Genomic DNA, 21,213 nt, shown 5'->3' on the forward strand with positions numbered 1-21,213 from the left:
ATAAATACCCCGTATAAGTTTTATGTTTTTTTTTTTTAGAATAAGAAAATTATAAAAATGCCACATATGTTGGTTGAAAAATAATAGTTCTCAATTAAAAAAAATGAAAAAAAAAAGATAAACGGGGACCCCGCATGGGTAATGGGAAACCCCCCCCCCCCACCCCCGCGGGGGAAATAAGTGCCCCCGCCCCCGCCCCGCACATGTGATGGGGAACCCCGCCCCCGCCCCCGCTTGATAAATGCGGGGAAAACCCGCGGGTACCCCGCCTCCCACCCCCGTTTGCTCATTCCTACTGGAGATGTTGTAGCCTTTTTTGAGGAGATATCCTAAACCTGAGGTGCAGAGGCCTTTTTTTTTCTTTTTTAATTTTTTTTTTATTAGGAATTTGTTCATGTTGAAGACTTGAAGCTGCTCATCCTACATTGATTGATGTGCATTTAGTCTAAGAACTGGGACTATTTGGAAGTAGTAATTCCATATCTAAGGATATAATGTAGTTTGAGATAAGCCATAAAAAATAGCACTATTGTAATTTTGAAATAGAAGGGGAAAAATCAGGAAGAAGAAAAGAATGATTTTTAGATCATTTCTTGCACTATTGCATATATTATTTCAAATCTCTCTCCAGTGTATTGAATTTAGTACATTCATTTGCAACCTAGTGTTTTACATTTTGGTTTAACTAGTATACCAATTGTTGTCAAATTTCAATCTTTTCGTTAAAAACTCCCTTGAGCAATTTTATTCTCTTAACTATAGGTTGATAGCTATGTGAAGATATTTCCAAAAGTTGCACATGGTTGGGCTGTGAGGTACGATGTTTATGATGCTGCTTCGAGTGCAGAGGAAGCTCATAATGACATGTTGCAGTGGTTTGCTAAGCATGTAAAGTAATTAAATATTTATCTGCTCCTCATTCTGTTTCTGATGAGATCTATATGGATTCTTAAATGGTAGAATAATTCTTGGAACTCTGATCGGTTAAACAGCGACAAGCGTGGCCCGTGGCCCACCATTGTATCGATACTGTCCTAACTTAACCACCCGATATGTGTTAGGTTTTAATCACAAAAGACCTCGGTTCAATTGGGTGAGATCCATCCACTTATAAGTTATATTTTATTTAGAGCTTTTTACCAATAACTACAAAATAGCACTATTATTTACCAATAGCAGAGTCTAAAACTAATATCCCATGCGGCCAACAACTGCAACAGCCTGTTAGACCATCCTAAAGAAAACACTCAAATATTACAAAAATTACTAAACATGCCACTCTCCCAAAATCAGAACATATCCAAAATCCAAACAGTCCCAAAATCCAGATCCCAAAATCAAAACCGTCCCCAAATCTAGATCCTCCCTAAATTGATCTAGGGCTCAGGCGAAGCTAGGTGACGAAGCAGCCTGCCAAGCTCCGACGAAGCAGCCGGCCAAGTGAGCGGCGAAGCAGTCTGCCAAGCTAGGCGACGAAGCTCCGGCGAAGCTAGGAGACAAAGCAGCCGGCCAAGCGAGGCTGCGAAGCTAGGCGACGAAGCAGCCACCAAGCGAGGCTGCGAAGCTAGGCGATGAAGCTCCGGCGAAGCTAGGCGACGAAGCAACCGGCCAAGTGAGCGGCGAAGCTAGGCTGTGAAACAACCTGCGAAGGGAGGCTCAAAGCCGGCGAAGTGAGGAGGCGAAGCAGCCGGTGAAGGGAGGCTGCAAAGAAACATGCGACAGGAGGCTTTTTTGCTAGACAACGAAGCGAGGGCGTGACCCCAGAGGCAAGGCTTCTATGATAGTAGGGCTTGAAGGTCAGTAGAGAAATTTGTAGCTTTAGCTGAGAAATGGTCAGTACCTTCAACCTCATGTTGTCACAGGTTTTGGCATGGGTAAGATATAATGGATTGTGTGTTCAGTAGCTATAGTATGATAATTAGTTTTGTATTGAGGGTCAGTAGCTTTAGTTTCTTATTGCGGGTACTTTCTTATTGGATTGGTGGTGTTGTGTAATGCTTTAGTTTTGTGTTTATGGTACTTTCTTATTGGATTAGGATGGAGCTAATGAAAGCAATGCTGAAGTGAGCAAACGCGAGAAGGCCAGGCTAGTATACTACTGGGGGCCAGTACATTACTGCAGATCAATACACTACTGAGGGTCAGTATACTACTGGGGCTAGTATACTGCTGGGGGTGACATACTACTAATCCTCAGTACACTACTGCTTGTATGTGGAAGCAGCAAAGCCAGAGATAAATGATAGTGTCCAAGTTTCATATTGTAATATGTACAAATAGTTTTTGGAATTATTAAATAAATGAGTTGTTTTGAAGAAAAACAAAGATGGAACGTAGAGATATTCTTTTTTCATAATGTTACTGACATTCAGCAGTGTTAATTCACATTATCCAAATCACAAGGGCAGTTTCGTAATTTACTTGTCAGTAGAAATAATTAAAAAATGTAAGGAATCTGACCGCAAGGGATAATATCTTGCACATGGGCCTTGCATACTAGCATATGGGAATAAAAAAAAACAAGTTTGCTGATGGTAATTTATGGGCTAAAAGTGTAGGTAGTGGTAATTTGCTATTTTATTTATCACTTTTCCAATGCGGGATCTTTCCTCTCAAACACGCCCCCTCACGTGCAACCTAGCTCTAGGTATGCACGTGGAATTAATTGACAAACCCGATTCCACATTGGAAATTGGGTCACAAGTCCCACATTAGAGACTTGACCAATCACATAACAATCCAAAGCCCACATCGGACACTTGGCAATAATCCAATCAGAAACTTCCGATGACCAATTTAATGAACCCAAACTAGGTCCGTGATTGGAGAGGAGATTGGTGAATCAATTAATGAATGAACCCATATCCAGGTCCATGATGACGAAGCAATTGGAGAGAGACCTGCTCTGATACCATGTTAAACAGCGACAAGTGTGGCCCGTGGCCCACCATTGTACCGATACTGTCCCAACTTAACCACCTGTTAGGTGTTGGGTTTCAATCACAAAAGGCCTCGATTCAATTTGGTGAGATCCACCCACTTATAAGTTATATTTTATTTATTATTTTTCTAATGTGGGATCTTTCATCTCCAACATGATCCAATTCGAAGTCATGACATATTAAGTATGATATTTGATACTCTGCATTCGAATGGCTAATTTATTTTAATTTAGTGAAGGAGTATACTAGAGTACTCTGATATGTATATATTCCAAAACAATGTTCTTATTTCAAGTTGGAGAAAATCATATCGTAAGTAACTGGATGTGTAACCCCTTGTGAATGCATCCTCTCATATACACCCGGTTATGACTAAGATGCTGAGTCATGGCCAAATGATACGTACAGTGCCGGCCTTGAGGCTAGGCGAAGCAGGCCCAAGCCTAGGGCCTCATATTTTAAGGGGCCTCAAAAATTTTTATTATGTAGGCCTGCAGATAAAAAAATAAAAATAAAAAAAAGAATCAATCTAAACCACTTTGTGTCTTCGTACACGCAACATGGCCCTCTGTTTTCAATACTTCCATAGTTCCATCAGATTGAGACGCAAAGCAGCAGAGAGGAGATGATTTTCCTCTTTCTAAGTTCAAGTTTTTGAAGCTCTTTCTCAATCCAAGACAAAAATCCAATTGTGATTGAATATCTCAGAAGGTTTCCTCGGTGGCTATCGAAAATCCAATTGTGATTGAGAGGATCAGATGAAAAAGTAAATTCAAGAGATTAAAGAGTTGATTTTATCTTCCAAAAACGCAAAAAGGTAAGATCTTTGAAGGTTTTTATTTTCGATTTTGAAGAAATTTTGGTTTTTTCGTTCTCTATTTGTGTTTTTGATGCTCTTGGCCTCTTTTATTCCATTCCTTTTCAATTTTGGTTTGAAACATGTAATTATGAAATCAGTTAATGAGCATGATGTTTTGAGCAAGCTGATGATCATGTAACTGGTCACGTAACTGACCATGTAACTGACCATGTCACTGACCAAGTAACTGGTCATGTCACTGACCAAGTAACTGGTCATGTAACTGACCATGTAACTGACCATGTCACTGACCAAGTAACTGGTCATGTAACTGGTCACGTAACTGACCATGTCACTGACCAAGTAACTGTAACTGGTTACGTAACTGACCATGTCACTGACCAAGTAACTGTGAGCACACTCTTGTATTACAAGATCATAGCTGTGAGTTTCTTCAAATTGAACAACTCTGTACCTACCACTTGATTTATCCAACTTAATGATATTTAAGCAGATTATAGCAAAGAGAATCCAAGCAGAGAAGCCGTTGTTTTGGGTGTGACATGTTTATATAGTTTATTGAACTTCATCTTCTTCTTTTTTTATAAACCAGGTTTGAGCAATTTAAGACTTTTGAAGAGAATTTTGGGCTTTTGTTTGATTTGGACAAGTTAAGGTCTGCAAATAGAGATAGTTTGAAGAGTTTTTGTGCTAACCTTACAAATTTATTGAAGCATGGCGAGATTTCTGATCTTAATGAAGGTGATCTATATCATGACTTACAAATGTTGAGTGAAGATTTACCCAATAAAACAAAAGGAGCTATTGATGTGTTGAATTATATAAAAGAAGTTGATGGCTGTTATCCAAATGCTTGGATTGCTTATAGGATTTTGCTAACTATACCAGTCACAGTTGCCTCTGCAGAAAGAAGTTTTTCAAAGTTGAAATTGATCAAATCTTACCTTCGGTCTACTATGTCACACGAGAGATTGAGTGGTTTGGCTATGATATATATTGAAAAAGATATTGTTGGAAAACTTGATTATGTAAATTTGATTAGTACCTTTGCATCTAAAAATGCAAGACGAGTCATATTTCAGTGATACTTTGAAATTGGGATATTGTTTTCTTTTGTAATGTTTGAGCATTTATTTTGGGGCCTCAAATTTTTTCCCGCCTTGAGCCTCTAAACTCACAGGGCCGGCCCTGGATACGTAGTTTCATCCATTTAGATTAGATGTTAAGACCTCTGTTTGTCTGAGTTCTGAAATCTTTTGGTTTTATAGAGGACGGTTTATGCGGACATGAGTCTAGAGATTTTAGTGCTATCAGCTTATAGCCTTCTAGTGTAGAGCTTCAATTCATCCGTCTTCAGAACCATGCTATCATACAAGTGGGGCTTCTATGTTTTGCGTTTCTAGTTTCCTCCTACTTGGAAATCATAATACTAATTTGGTTCCGATTACCAAGTAACTGAGGCATTGGAAATTACCATACACATGGAATTGGAAATTAATACTAATATGGTAAGGAATGTGACATTGTATGCGCAATTGACTTTTCATGTGGGGAATTATTAACACTTAATTGAACCTACTGCTGAACAAATAAAACTCGTGTTTGAACAAGTGAAACACTATTTACGTCTGCTGATATACAAAAATTAGCAATATTTGCTGGCATACTCGAGATTTAATTAATTCATTCACTCTTGGTTTCTTGTTAACAATGAACTTCAAATGATTCCTACCATTTGCAATATTCTACCTAATGTTAATTTGTCATCGTCTGCGACTCTGCGTGATGTCTAAATCATAGGTTGATAGGAAAGTGAGATGTTTCCAACAGTTGCACATGGTTGGACTGTAAGGTCACTATTGATAATGGAGCAGCTGTAAAGAGTGCTGAAGAGAAAGCAATTGTGGACCCATCATAAGCTTTCTGTCTTTCTGTCACTATTGATAATGGAGCAGCTGTAAAGAGTGCTGCTTTTCAAATCGTATGGTTTTAGTTTCTTCATGCGTGCAATTATTAAAGAGGAATATTCATAATGCTCTGTTGAACAAATAATTGAGGCACGTTCCTTGGCTCCAGTAGTCCCTAGCTTATCTAATTTCGACATTATATACTTAAGAGGAGAGGCGAGAGCACGGTCATCCAACAATTTCATATTCATCTCTATTCTTTGCTCTTTCAATTATAACCGAGTTCTAAGTTCTATCACGAAAAATGGCTGAGGCACTTATCTCTGTGCTTCTAGAGCAACTGGCTTCAATAGTGTTTGAACACACAAAACGAGCGGTGACACTCGTTTTGAATGCTAAGGAAGATGTTCATAGTTTCCGCAGCAATCTCGAAGCCATTCAAGATGTGCTGGAGGATGCAGAGAAGAAACAAGTGACGGAGGCCAGGGTGAGAGGCTGGTTGCAGAAGCTCAAAGATGTATCGTACGAGATGGACGACGTCCTAGACGAGTGGAACACTGAAATTTTGAAACAACAAGTGGAGCAAGGCAAGAAGAAGGTATGTTTCCCCACTCCCGCCAATTGCTTTTGTTTTGGCCAAGTCAATAAGGCAATTCATCATCATAACATTGCTACGAGGATAAAGAAACTGAATGAGAAACTAACTGTGATTGCTGCTGAAAAAGAAAAGTATGATTTTCATCTATCCACTATACGTGGCACTGATGAACAGCTTACTCAACGGCAGAAAACGTCATCTTTGGTCGATATATCTACGATATTTGGCCGAGAAGAAGAAAAAGAGTATTTGTTGAGCAACTTGTTGAGAGAGAGTGACCAGGATGGGAGGAGGTTCCCTGTCATCCCTATTGTAGGGATGGGAGGGATGGGGAAAACAACTCTCACCCAACTAGTATTTAACAATGAAAAGGTTACAGCCCATTTTGATAAGAAAGTATGGGTTTGTGTCTCGGACCCCTTTGACGAGATTAAAATTGCCAAAGCGATTTTTGAAAGCCTGCTAGATAAAAATGAAAATCAGAGTAGTTCAAATGAGCTGGAAACTCTATTGTTATGTATAAGGACACGTGTTGAGAAAAAGAAGTTCCTCCTAGTCCTAGATGATGTGTGGACCGAAGACAAAACAAAGTGGGAAAATTTGAAACTACAAGTGATAATGCAAAGCTGTGCTCAGGACAGTACAATATTGGTGACCACACGAAAAGAAGGGGTTGCTAAAATGATGAGAGCAACCAGCAGCATGATCCATTTGGACAAGTTGAGCGATAGGGATTGTCTCGCATTGTTCAATAGCTTTGCATTTTTGGATAGGGAAGAAGATGAGGCTAATGGGTTTGGAGCTATTGGTGAGGAAATTGTGAAAAAGTGTAAAGGTTTGCCTCTTGCTGCAAAGACTTTAGGCAGTCTAGTGTGGTATAAGAAAACAAGAGAGGAATGGCGGGATGTTCTGAATAGTAAGATTTGGGAATTAGAAGAAGTTGAGGAACAAGTTTTCCGACCACTGTTACTAAGTTATTATGATTTAGCCCCTGCAGTTAAAAGATGTCTTTTGTATTGTGCAATATTTCCCAAAGATTATGAGTTAGAAAAAGATAATTTGATTGAGCTTTGGATGTCACAAGATTATCTTAATTCAAAGGGGAAAAAAGAAAAGAGAAGAATATGTCAAAATTATTTTGAGAGTCTAGCAATGCGGTCTTTCTTTCAAGATTTTAAAAAAGATGTGTTGGGAAATATTAGATGGTGCAAAATGCATGATATAGTGCATGACTTTGTGCAGTTTCTTACTAAAAAAGAATGCACTATTATAGAAGCAGTCAAGGGTGCTAATCAAAGAGTGGAGCTACCGGGTGATTATAAGGTTCGTCATTTGACCTTGATCAATGTACGTGAAGATCAACTTCCTACTTCATTTGACAACTGCAAAAATATGCGAACCCTCACACTCCTTGATTCAAGCATTACAACCATAAGCCCCGGTTCAATTATGCAAATGAAATGCCTTAGGACATTGAATTTCAGTGGTAACTGGGGATCCCGTAGCATGCTCAATGAAGTTCCAAAAGAGATTGGTAAATTGATTCATTTGAGATATATGAATTTGTCTCATAGTGGTAAATTGAAAGAATTACCGGATGCTGTGTGTGATTTATACAATCTACAAACTCTGGACGTTTCGTGGTGTGGTCGACTTGAGAAACTACCCAAGGCAATGGGAAAGTTGATTAACTTGAAGCATCTATATGTTACGGGTTGTTATGGGCTGAGGTACTTACCGAAAGGGATTGGGAGTTTGAAAAGTCTGCAAGTACTAGACAGGTTTTATGTATGTGAGGGTGATGATGATGAAGCATTGAAATTAGGAGATCTCGGAATCATGGACCAGCTTCAGGGGAGCCTTTCTATAGCATTTTTGGGGAATAAGGATGATGCGAGTGAGATTGAGAAAGCACAGTTGGGGAATAAGGAGCACCTCTCCGAATTGCGAGTAATTTTCCAGAAAGGAGATGAAGAGCAGAGAAAAGGTGATTCAGAAATAGTGAAAGCATTGCAACCACATCAAAATTTGGAATTTTTAGCCATTGGCACATTGGCACATTGGCACCACCGAGTCTCTCTATTGGATCAAGTCTCTATACAATTTGAGAAGTGTTACTCTCGGTGGGTGGAGATTTTGTGAAGTTTTACCTCCTCTTGGAAAATTGCCATCGCTTGAAATTCTGGTGATATGGGGGATGAAGAAAGTGAAAAAGGTGGGAGTTGAATTTCTGGGAATAGAAGAAGAAGAAGAAGAACTGCCAAATTGAAACAACTTACTTTCGAAGAGTTGCTCAACTGGGAAGAGTGGGCCTTTCTTTCTGAAATCACAATAATGCCACGCCTTTCTGAGTTGCGAATTGTCGAGTGCCCAAAGCTAAAAGCACTGCCAAAGATACCAGCAGTGCGTACTTTGGAGATCAAGGGTTGTCCAATTCTGGAAGGAGAATACGAAAAAGGCGTGGGGAAGGAGTGGCACAACATTTCTCACATCCCAAACCTCACAATTGGATGACTCGCTGCAAAGGTATCGATCACCAAATGCAAATTCTGAATGAATCTTTACTTTAGTGTTAATTATCTGAGCATAGTCTAGTTTATAGATTACTACTCTAGTTTAAAGGAACCTTTCTCTGCAATCTGTATGTTAACAAAAAGCAGCCAGCAGGGAGCTCGGTAATTGGTGTTTCTGCAAATGGACCGTTCAAATGCTGCCATTTTCAATCGTTGAAGCCTACTTGAAGGTAAATATATGGTCCAGACATAAAGCACTCTGTTCTATTCTGTTAAGGTAAATATATGCAATTGCAAATATTGTATATGACAAGAGGCAATGCTGCCATGCCGTCTGGTTATATAAATCTGTCTGTCAATCATATCCACATTGTAAGTCTAGCATTTTGATTAATTCAAGACGCTCTAACCTAAGCTATTAGGTAATCTGATATTAACATTGTAAGTAGTCCTATATAATAAGTTTATTTAAACAATCCTATATTATCTATTGTACAAGTGCTTGCAATTGCAATTTCCTGTTGTCCAATTCTAAAAATATTACAAGGTTTGACATCTAGTTTCCATTACATGGATTTTCTTGTCATATAGGCTGAAGTCTCTTGTGGAAATGAAACTGATTGGAATTTGACAAGTGAATCGATCAGACATCCCTTAATCAAAGGTTCGATCTTTCTCAAACTAATATCTGATATGCATCTCTCAAACAGACCTAACATTTTGTACATGCATTTTAGTAGGAGTTGATTCTTGTATTTTGTATGTGAGGCTCATTTCTGCTGTAATTGAGATACTGAAGTTGTAGGTTTTATGCAGAGTAAAAGGAGATTGCTTCTGGCTCACAGTGACATGTTGGAGTGGAATGCTAAGCTTATCAATGGATTACTGACTTGTAAGTCCCTTATTCTCATATACTGATTTCTGTTGGGAAAGATTGTGGATTCTCAAATGGTTGATTAATTATTGGAACTCCAATTATACCCAAGTCTTGATATATTAGAAAGCTTTCAGATATGTGATGGTGGGCCTTTCTTCCTTGTGAATTTTGGGCAGCCCAGTGCTGAAACAATTGCCAGACTTCCTGCAGAAGATAACAGCACTGCATTTGGAGATCAAGCGGTGTCCATTTCTGACATCACAATTGTGAAACTTGCTGCCCAAATACAAGTTTCCATGGAACTGAACAGGTATCACCAAAAGCAAATTCTGAATGGATCGTCACAATGAAATTAGTTTATTTTATAGACTAGTCCTCTAATTTTGCATCTTTTTTCTTTTTTTTTTTTTTTTGCAGACAGATAATACGATCATTCAGGTATTCATATTGTTGGATTTCAACTTTATTGCAAGTTTCCATTATGTGCACATTTTGCAATAAGAATATATTAGTTGCATAGTTATTCTATCTTGTTATTGTAGTTCAACGCGTACAGATGGTTGCTAACTTGTTGAACTTTCAAAGATGATTGAACTCCAGCTGGAGGAATGAATCTAATTTGATGAGCACATTCTTGCAGGAGCGTTTTCCAAGCAGTGGTAAACCTTAAAGGAAATTCGTTACCAATTAGACTCAGGTGGCTCTTACCTGAACTGGGTAATATATTATGTATAGAGTTTATAAGCTTGATCACTTTGTGGTTGTCAATGCCTTATATATATTCTAGTTATGGATTCCATTTAAAATTTTGGTGTCTGAAGCTAGATACAAAATCAGTTCAAGTTGATGGTGGCTCAGATGCCTGATTCTGTGGGACTGGTGAGTTGTTACTTTCCCCATAATTGTTGTATGATGTTTCTGATATTATTCTGCTTGTATTTAATTTTTTTTTTTATTGTGTGCTTATAAAATTTTCCTTCCTTTTACTATATCCCCAACTGGAAACAAATTGAAGTACCGTTAATGACATTACATATTTTCATTTTACAAAGAAAAAAAATAGTTACCATGCTTTTCTGGTGATATTAATCTGTCAATCAATCATATCCACTTTTTTTCTGGTATGTAATATCATTTGCATTATAATATACTGTATCTTATATGATGTGATACCTTCCAAAAAAAAAAAAAAAACAAAGATATAATAATCCTATTGTGACCTAAAAATTCTAAACGAATCTTTACTTAGTTTGAAATTGGCTTTCCCTTCAATTCAGTCCCCTAATTATGTTTTCTCCTACAGAAAATTCACCAAGCTACACTTGTATATGGAACACACTGATTGAAGCTTCAAGAATGGTATTAGAGTTGTGAAGCTGACAAGCAGTACATAGGTATGCTGGCTATATTCCTCAATATCATCACTTTAATGTGTTAATTTCTCAACTGTTAGATTCCTCATATATTCATGTCTATTTGCTACCATTGTTATCTATTTCCACTCCATAAAGGGACATATTTAGATTCAGGTATTCATATTATTAATTGAATTATGAATACTTTGCATTATGTATTCAGAAGTCCAATGCTCTCAGAAGTTCGTTGTTAATTTGTTGAACTGCAAAAGAATTGACTCCTGCTGATGAACTGAATCTTTTTTTATGAACACATTCTATGCAGGAGGGACTATTAGCCATACACGATAAAGGAAATTTGGTATATAGCCATTTGACTGATTGAAGTGAGGGCTCTTACCTAAACTAGTTATATGTGATTAGCATCTTAAGTATTCCATTACTTGGTCCTTATTGTAAGGTCCTCATTAGAGACTCACCCTTCCAATTTAATAGTTTTGGGGCTTGAATATATGTACTTTCTAATTTTCAAATAATCTAATTTTCTTGGCATGTTTTTTTTATCATTTTAGGCTGAAAGATATTGTTGGTAAATGGACTCTGAAAGCATTTTGTGCACACTGTGTCTAAATCAGTCCCTCAGAAAGATTTGTTGGACACTCTCTCAAACTCTGCCAACATCATTGTTATCACAGGTGGGTGGATGTGTGTGTGTGTGTGTGTGTGTGTGTCTTTACTCAATTATGTTAAGCAACATGCCCATGTAGTCTGACCTTGATCGAAATCACTAAATCAGTGGCCCTAAGATTGCAACCATAGCGTCGCATATATATTTTAGCTACAGATTCATGATTTAAAGTTTGGTTCTGTCCGAAGCTTGGTAAGTGCACGTATACTAGGCTAAAATATAAAGATAGAAAATCAATTGAAGGTAAAAGGTGGTTCAGTAATTGGAGCTGCAGGATTATGTAGGCACAGCGAGTTGTTTCGTTCCTTGTACAGTAATTCATGTCTCATGTGTCTCAAATTCTTTTAGCAACAACTTTCTTTTTCTTACAGTACTTTTTCCATCATTGTGATCCCATAAAAATTTCTTTTGTTTCATAGTTCCACTGGATACAAAGTTCCATTATTAAGTTAACATATTATAACTCCTTATGCAAGAAGAAAAAGAAAATTTCGACCACAAACTGTTAGAGTTAATTGATATGGAAACTGATTGTTGTTCTCAGCAAAGGTCGTGACTGGATTAACTAGTGAAGTAGGAGTTCATCCAATTGGATGTGCTTGTGCAATTTCAGGGGTATGGAGCTATGGACTATTCTTCAGTAGCTTAAATGTTTCAAAAGTATATAGCAGTTGCATTATGTTATATATCATAATGTTTCAAGATAGAACTAAATTGTCACATTAGAGTTGCAAAAGGAAAGGAAAAGCTATATGACTTAATTGAAGGGCACTTATTGCGTGAACTGCTTTCTAATTCACAATGTTTATATCTCATGATTTCATTTTATCAGCCTCTTGGGTACAGAAGTTGGTTGTTAATTTGTTGAATACTATCTTATTTGTAAATTTGTCCAGGTGGAGAAATGAATCTGATTTTGATGAACAAATTCTATGCATGACGAACCATGTATCAAGCGGATTTTCACCATAAAGGAAATTTGGTCTGCATTTGACTGATTGAAGTGGCCCTTAACTGAATATGTTATCAACATCTTAAGCAATCCAAGGTATGTAACACTTAAGAGGCTTGAAATTATGCACTTTCTAGTTGTGAAACTAAATTGACTAGGTTTGATATCTAATTTCCATGGCATGGGTTTTTGTGTCTTAGGCGCAAGCTTTTGTGAAATGGACGTTAGTGCTGATTGGGATTTGATTGGTAAATGGGATTTGGAAGATTTTCTATAATCTGCATACTAACAATAAACATGGAGCCCGGTGAGTGCTCTTTATGTGGCTGTACTCAAACTGAAAGATCTATTGGATATCCTCTAGTACCAAACCCTGCCACCTCACCATCGTCTAAGGTAGTGGTCTAGATTCATTGTGTTAAGCTACAGCTGACTAGTAAGAGCTGGTTCATGTTAAAAGTTCAGTGTCTGAAGCTTGGCTAGTGTTTTACTAGGGTAAGGGATTTGAAGATGCAAAATCAGTTGAAGTTAAATGGTGGTTCAGTAACTGGAGCTCCAGGACTCTGAGTGGTGAGTGGTTTTTGTCCCTTATAATTGTTGCCTGGTGTGTCTCTGACTATTAAATGTATTTTGCTTCTTTGTATCAATGTCATAAGCAACTTTAAGTTCTTTTTCATTGAAACTGGTATTGATTTCTAGGGACCTTCCGGGTTAACTGTTATTGATCATTAATGTCCCCTGCTCTCTCTCTCTCTCTCTCTCTCTCTCTCTCTCTCTCTCTCTCTCTTCATAAGATCAAATATTAAAGCTTTTGTATGTCATACTGAATCACTGATGTCTATTTCTTACTGATCGAGATTAGTGGCCATAAGATTGTAAAAATAGCATTGCATATATTTTTACTTACAGATTCATGTTTAAAGTTTAGTTTGTGAAGCTTGGTAAGTGTATTTATACTAGGATAAGGGATTTGAGGATGCAAAATCAATTGAAGGTAAAAGGTGGTTCAGTAATTTGAGTTGCAGGATTATGTTAGTATGGTAAATTGTTTCTTTCCTTGTAATTCATGTCTGATGTGTGTCTCAAATTCTTTCATTAACAGCTTTTTTTCTCATACTTTTTCAATCAAGTTCCCATCAAAAAATTTCTTTGTTTCATATTTTCCACCGTATTCCAAGTGCCATTAGTAACTTAACATATTATTACTCCTTATGCAGAGAAAAAGCAATTTCACAACAATTTGCTACAGTTACTTGATACAAAAACTGTGTTGTTCTCAGCAAAGGTGGCAGTCGAATGAACTTCTGAAGTCTGAGTTCATCCAAGCTGATTTTCTTATGCGGCATGTCGAGGGTATGGAGCTATGGACTATTGCTTTTCTTCATGTGCTTAATAAATGATTCAAAAGTATGTAAGTGCTGCATTGAGTTATGTTTCATGATAGAAGAATTGCATCGATACACTAAAATGTCATTGAAGGAAGGGAACCTTATGAATTTATATTTGGATGTAGCTCATTGAAGGAAGGGAACCTTATGAATTTTAGAAATGTGATTAGTCCTGCAAAAGTCGTACTCGTACCTATGTCTATTATTACCCCCAGTGGGAGCTGATTTTGCTCCTTCAAGCTGAAACAATAATCTTTCACTTATTCATAAGTGGCATCGCCCTTACGAAAGTTAGCTTTTTGTCGATTGTTGTTTGGTTTGTGTGCTCCGACATGACAGACTTGTACTGAATCCTACCTGTTAAATGAACCCATGTTTGAACAAATAAAACTCAATCAGATAAATGAACCCATGTTTGAATAGATTAAACACTATCATGTCTTCTGATACACAAAATTAGCAATCCTTTCCGCTACACCCGGTTTTGTGCACCTGCGAGTTTTGAAATCTGTTCGTTTTATTTTATAGTAGCAGCATGCCAGCAAGAAAGTGATATTGTGAGATTAATGAAAAATTGGTTGACTAAAAAAAAATAGTTTTAGAGAGAGAGGTGACTTGCTAGGAGAAAACCCTATAGCTTTTGGTAGGGGGAAAAAGGCCAGAACCCTTTGGGGTTGTGGGGTGCTAGCTGTAGTTTGGGTGGTCTGGATGGAAAGAAATAAAAGATTATTTGAAAACTATGGAGGGGTGGAGAGGGAAGACATGTGGGAGAGAGTCATGTTCTGGGCATCCTTATGGGTTTCTATTTCTAAGGAATTCAAGGATTATAATCTTTCTTCCATTATTCTTAACTGGCAAGCAGCTGTAGTATAAGCCCCTAAGTTTGATTAGTATTATTAGAAGAGCTAAGCCTATAGCCCTAGCTGCCCTCTTTAGATCTATAAAGTGGACTCCTTGTCCGTCTCCTTGTATCTTGATTTTTTCTTTTTCAATAAAATGCTGTTTCTTTTCAAAAAAAAAAAAGAAAAAAAAATTGGTTGACTAAAAAAAAACAATTTTTTTTCTTTTTCTTTTTCTGAACGTAGAATAGCGGTGATTTGGTGGTTTTTTTAATTTTACACTTTTGTAGTTACGTTTTCAAATTTATATTTTTGTCGATTCATATTTTATTGTCTTAATTTGATAATTATGTTATATAAGGTATTTTTAATCATCTAAATTTGAAGGAAGCTTTTGACACCAAATAAATATTTAGCTTTATATATAGAGATATGAGGCCTTGACCTCATAGTCCAATCAGTTATAATACAACTATCCTATTCATTCATGATGCATGAGGCCCTTGCATAATTGTAGTAGCAATAATGCAAGTTGAAAGTGTCGTCACTATTCTTCCTCAAGTTTCTAAGACTGAGAGTCATATACATCACAATGTGAAACATGAGTTTGAGTCATGTCCGACTAAGTGGTGGTGGTGGTAGTTGTTGCATCACTCAATTCATGCAGTGTCAGAGAATCCAATGCCCCAGTTTTGTCTTGCTTGTCAATTAGTCAATTACTGCTCTTTAATCTTGCTTGTCTGAAATCAGTGCATGATTCCCTTTCTAGGTTGTAATTTTTCCTATAAACGCCATCTTCTTGAATTTGTTTTGTCCAATCATTTTTCCTCCCCAGTCCCTACAATAATTGATCCCAGTTACTGGACAAATAATTGAGGCAGCATCTTTATATCGAGTACTCCCTATCTCATTAGCTTGAAAATTACCTTGCATTATTTGGTACCATGTGATGTGGTACTGATTGATGAGGCTGAGGGCCAAAATGTTAGATAAGTCCAAACAGCAGGATCATATTTATATAAATCAATTCATTGAACTTGCACAGAAATTAAGGCATTACAAAACCGGGTCACAGCAGCATCTGTCATAAGCACTAGTGAATAAAATAGCAAGTCATTGATGTATAATATTACTTGACCAAGTCGGTTGGAATGACGAGCATGATAATATGAGGTTGGTTCATGCTCAAGTAAGTTCCAGTGCTTGGCTTGTCATACCTAGAATAAGAATTTGATCCATGATCATGAGTCATATTATCAAAAAAGGGGTTAAATAATAGTCACCAAGATAATAATGAGTCTAATAGAAGCTGGAGATGCTGTAGCCTTTTTTGAGGAGATATCCTAAACCTGAGGTGCAGAGGCCTTTTTTTTCTTTTTTAATTTTTTTTTTATTAGGAATTTGTTCATGTTGAAGACTTGAAGCTGCTCATCCTACATTGATTGATGTGCATTTAGTCTAAGAACTGGGACTATTTGGAAGTAGTAATTCCATATCTAAGGATATAATGTAGTTTGAGATAAGCCATAAAAAATAGCACTATTGTAATTTTGAAATAGAAGGGGAAAAATCAGGAAGAAGAAAAGAATGATTTTTAGATCATTTCTTGCACTATTGCATATATTATTTCAAATCTCTCTCCAATGTATTGAATTTAGTACTATTCTTCCTCAAGTTTCTAAGACTGAGAGTCATATACATCACAATGTGAAACATGAGTTTGAGTCATGTCCGACTAAGTGGTGGTGGTGGTAGTTGTTGCATCACTCAATTCATGCAGTGTCAGAGAATCCAATGCCCCAGTTTTGTCTTGCTTGTCAATTAGTCAATTACTGCTCTTTAATCTTGCTTGTCTGAAATCAGTGCATGATTCCCTTTCTAGGTTGTAATTTTTCCTATAAACGCCATCTTCTTGAATTTGTTTTGTCCAATCATTTTTCCTCCCCAGTCCCTACAATAATTGACCCAGTTACTGGACAAATAATTGAGGCAGCATCTTTATATCGAGTACTCCCTATCTCATTAGCTTTAAAATTACCTTGAATTATTTGGTACCCATGTGATGTGGTACTGATTGATGAGACTGATGGCCAAATGTTAGATAAGTCCAAACAGCAGGATCATATTTATATAAATCAATTCATTGAACTTGCACAGAAATTAAGACATTACAAAACCGGGTCACAGCAGCGTCTGTCATAACTCATAAGCACTAGTGAATAAAATATCAAGTTATTGATGTATAATATTACTTGACCAAGTCGGTTGGAATGACGACCATGATAATATGAGGTTGGGTCATGCTCAAGTAAGTTCCAGTGCTTGGCTTGTCATACCTAGAATAAGAATTTGATCCATGATCATGAGTCATATTATCAAAAAAGGGGTTAAATAATAGTCACCAAGATAATAATCAGTCTAATAGAAGCTGGAGATGTTGTAGCCTATTATGGAATTCGGGATCAACCGACGCCATTCATGTTATAGTCAGTCACTTGACTGTTTCGTTTGACGGTTTGGTTGAGGTATTGAGAATGTTATGTTTACAGTGCATCCTATATTGCTTGATAATTGTTTTACCTATCATTTGCTGAAGAAACATTACCCCCCTCTTCACAGGTCACTGTATTGTAATAATGACTTTACTATTCTCAAAATTATGCGATGCTAAATGGTAAATGCTTTAATTGATCAGCAGGGGTTAAATCTCCAATTGCTGTACTAGGACCTGAGATTGACAGCTACTCTCCACCAGATTTCATGAAAAAGTTTGAGGAGATATCCTAAACCTGAGGTGCAGAGGCCTTTTTTTTCTTTTTTAATATTTTTTTTATTAGGAATTTGTTCATGTTAAAGACTTGAAGCTGCTCATCCTACATTGATTGATGTGCATTTAGTCTAAGAACTGGGACTATTTGGAAGTAGTAATTCCATATCTAGGGATATAATGTAGTTTGAGATAAGCCATAAAAAATAGCACTATTGTAATCCATATATCAAGATTTGAAATAGAAGGGGGAAAATCAGGAAGAAGAAAAAAATGATTTTTAGATCATTTCTTGCACTATTGCATATAGTATTTCAAATCTCTCTGATTCTCTCCAATGTATTGAATTTAGTACATTCATTTGCAACCTAGTGTTTTGCATTTTGGTTTAACTCGTTTACCAATTATTGTCAAATTTCAATCTTTTCATCAAAAACTCCCTTGAGCAATTTTATTCTCTTAACTATAGGTTGATAGCTATGTGAAGATATTATGTGAAGATATTTCCAAAAGTTGCACATGGTTGGGCTGTGACCTGTGAGGTACGATGTATATAATGCTGCTTCGAGTGCAGAGGAAGCTGATAATGACATGCTGCGGTGGTTTGCTAAGCATGTAAAGTAATTGAATATTTATCTCCTTCTCATTCTGTTTCTGATGATACCTATAAGGCTATAATGGTAGAATAATTCTTGGAACTGTGATCCAATTCGACGTCATGACATATCAAGTATGATATTTGATACTCTGCATTGGAATGGCTAATTTATTTTAATTTAGTGAAAGAGTATGCTAGAGTCTGATATGTACATATTCCAAAACAATGTTCTTATTTCAAGTTGGAGGAAATCATATCATAAGTAACCGGATGTGTAACCCCTTGTGAATGCATCCTCTCATATACATCCGGTTATGACTAAGATGCTGAGTCATGGCCAAATGATACGTAGTTTCATCCATTTTGATTAGATGTCAAGACCTCTGTTTGTCTGAGTTCTGAAATCTTTTGGTTTTATAGAGGACGGTTTATGCGGACGTGAGTAGAGATTTTAGTGCTATCAGCTTATAGCCTTCTAGTGTAGAGCTTCAATTCATCAGTCTTCAGAACCATGCTATCATACAAGTGGGGCTTCTATGTTGTGCGGTTCTAGTTTCATCCTAGTTGGAAAGTATAATATTAATTTGGTACCAACTATCAAATAACTGAGGCATTGGAAATTACCAAGGAATGGAATTGGAAATCATAATACTATATGGTAACGACTAGCAAGGAATGTGTCATTGTATGCGTAAGCGACAAAGACTAACGTTAAAGTGAACTGAACGTTGAACAAATAAAACTCATAAGTGAATTCGTGTTTGAACAAATGAAATTTTCTATTGGAACCTCCAAATTTGCTCACTTGACCTCTATTCTTTTTGGAGAAGTTTTAAATACACACCCCTAATTACTTAATACACACTCCATACTTAATACACCACCTATTTAATTTCTCATTCTAATATTTTACTAATTACACAACCCAAAGTACCTAAAATATCCTTAATCTAAAAAATCATGAAATATCCTACTTTTTTACTATATCAGGATTACTATTTAATACGATTAGTATATTCTATTATATTGACGTTTTGTAAATGACAATATTGATTACTTGTATTTGTTATTGAGAAATCCATAAAGATTTATTATTGTTCCCTTTAAATAGATGTATATAAATAGGTTTTGTGTTATTTGAGCTCACATCCACCAAAAAACCATGTTAATCAAGTATAAAATTATGAGTTGAACATTAAACCAAAACTATATCAGTAGTTTCTCGCTTTCTCCATAGTAGTGGAACTAAAAAGTTGTCATTAGAGGGATCAAACAAATTAACAGTTACAAAGTTTTTTCACATGTGATGTTTTATATTAGAAAATAAATTGATTAATCATAACTCCTAGAACAAAAAAGGAAATTAACTAAAAAATGGGATAAAGTGATATGTTTTAAAAATATTTAATGCCATTGATTTTGAAATTCTAAATATTATGGTTTCTAAAAATTAAATTAGATAGTTTCTAACTTTATTCTTGTATTAAATTGGGAGGCCATGTATAGAAATTTTTTGTGTTTATCTAACTATTTATACATAAATATTTAAATAGAATACTATAAGGAAAATATGACTATTTTTTTCTTCTAGAATGCATAAATGTCTGTTTTTGTCATTTAACCTACTTACAAAATCAAATTTGAAATATAAAATAATAGGGATGTGTATTAAGTGATTAGGGGTGTGTATTTAAAATTTCTCTTCTTTTTGCACTTCCTGTCAAATTTTCAAATACTAAATTTACTCACTATATCTTACTAAAGTTCCTTAAATAACCTCACTCATATAATTTGCAAACAAACTATTATCTTTAAAATAAAATAAAAACTTAGTCATTTCAATGATTAATTACTCTATAATCTTAATTACATATATATTCCTTAATCAGACAACATAAATTTCTTATCCAATAAAAAAAATCAAAAATAATTTCTAATCAACAAGAAAATAACATGAACTATTGTGTGATTTTTTTTAAAAAACTTTTTTTTTTCTTTTAGTTGTGCAAAAAAAAAAAAAGAGTAATAATTTTTTTCTTCATGTTTTTTTTTCTCTATTTTCTGCACCTCATGAATAATTATTTATTATTTATTTTTTAGTTTTTCTATAAATGCTAGCTGTTTTTTTTTTTTTTTTACAAATATAATAGATAGACTTAGATTTAGGTTATAATATGATTTATTTTGCTCTTCCTCACAATATGTGTTCAACATTTTATGTCACATGATCTTAATCATAGTTTTAGTTCTTATTAAATATATATGAATGTTTTAATGAGTATGTAGTGAAATTGAAAAATGAAAATAATAAAGTATGCAATCTGATTATTATTGAATTGGAAAGTCTAGAGAAATAAAAATAATATTTTGTTGATATAATTATTGTCCTTAATTGTCATTTTATAATAGGTTATATATGTAATTTAATAATTCGATTATGAATGAGGTCAAGTGAGCAGATTTGGAGGTCTCAATAGAAACACTCAATGAAATATTATCACGTCTTCTAATACACAAAATTAGCAATCTTTTGCCGGCATATTTGAGATTTAATTACTTCATTTACTCTTTTTAACAATGAATTTCAAATTATTCCTATCATCGTCTGCGTGCTGTCTAAATCATGGGTTGATAGGAAAGCGAGATATTTCCAACGGTTGCACATCATCTAGGCCACTGTAGATAATGGAGCAACTGTAAAGGATGCTGCACAGAAGGACAATATTTATGGTCCCATGACTTCCATCATAAGCTTTCTGTCTTTCGGTAAAGAGTGCTGCTTTTCAAATCCCGTGGTTCTAGCTTCTTCATGCTTGCAATTATTAAAGAGGAATATTCATAATGCTCTGTTGAACAAATAATTGAGGCACGCTCATTGGCTCCAGTAGTCCCTAGCTTTATCTAATTTCGACACTATATACGTAGTAGAAGAGAGGCCAGAGCACACTCATCCAACAATTTCATATTCG

General features: G+C 35.8%; 1 protein-coding gene across 7 annotated transcripts; it reads left to right on the forward strand.

The window, feature by feature from the left end:
• The first annotated feature begins 5,521 nt into the window (after positions 1-5,521).
• LOC112175984 (putative disease resistance protein RGA1) lies at positions 5,522-18,425 on the forward strand. 7 transcript variants are annotated; one of them, XR_005802931.1, is made up of 15 exons: positions 6,161-6,267; positions 9,372-9,444; positions 9,586-9,672; positions 9,792-9,967; positions 10,075-10,095; positions 10,298-10,536; positions 10,961-11,051; positions 11,338-11,398; positions 11,585-11,707; positions 12,597-12,748; positions 12,853-13,048; positions 13,147-13,222; positions 13,870-14,005; positions 17,578-17,673; positions 18,116-18,425. XR_005802931.1 is itself a non-coding variant. In XM_024313765.2 (13 exons), exon 1 carries the CDS (start codon positions 5,974-5,976, stop codon positions 8,407-8,409), a length of 2,436 nt encoding a protein of 811 aa, XP_024169533.1. In that variant the 5' UTR covers positions 5,522-5,973; the 3' UTR covers positions 8,410-8,793; positions 8,925-9,010; positions 9,372-9,444; positions 9,597-9,672; positions 9,792-9,967; positions 10,075-10,095; positions 10,298-10,536; positions 10,961-11,051; positions 11,338-11,398; positions 11,585-11,707; positions 12,597-12,748; positions 12,853-13,048; positions 13,147-13,222. The 7 variants fall into 7 exon arrangements, 5 of the variants coding, with proteins under 5 accessions (XP_024169533.1, XP_024169531.1, XP_024169532.1 ...); XR_002926733.2 differs by having other exon boundaries at positions 9,597-9,672; XM_024313765.2 differs by lacking the exons at positions 13,870-14,005; positions 17,578-17,673; positions 18,116-18,425 and adding an exon at positions 8,925-9,010 and having other exon boundaries at positions 5,522-8,793; positions 9,597-9,672.
• The last annotated feature ends 2,788 nt before the right edge of the window (positions 18,426-21,213 follow it).

The sequence above is a fragment of the Rosa chinensis genome, chromosome 7 (genome assembly GCF_002994745.2).
Source record: "Rosa chinensis cultivar Old Blush chromosome 7, RchiOBHm-V2, whole genome shotgun sequence".
Classification (NCBI taxonomy): Eukaryota; Viridiplantae; Streptophyta; class Magnoliopsida; order Rosales; family Rosaceae; genus Rosa; species Rosa chinensis.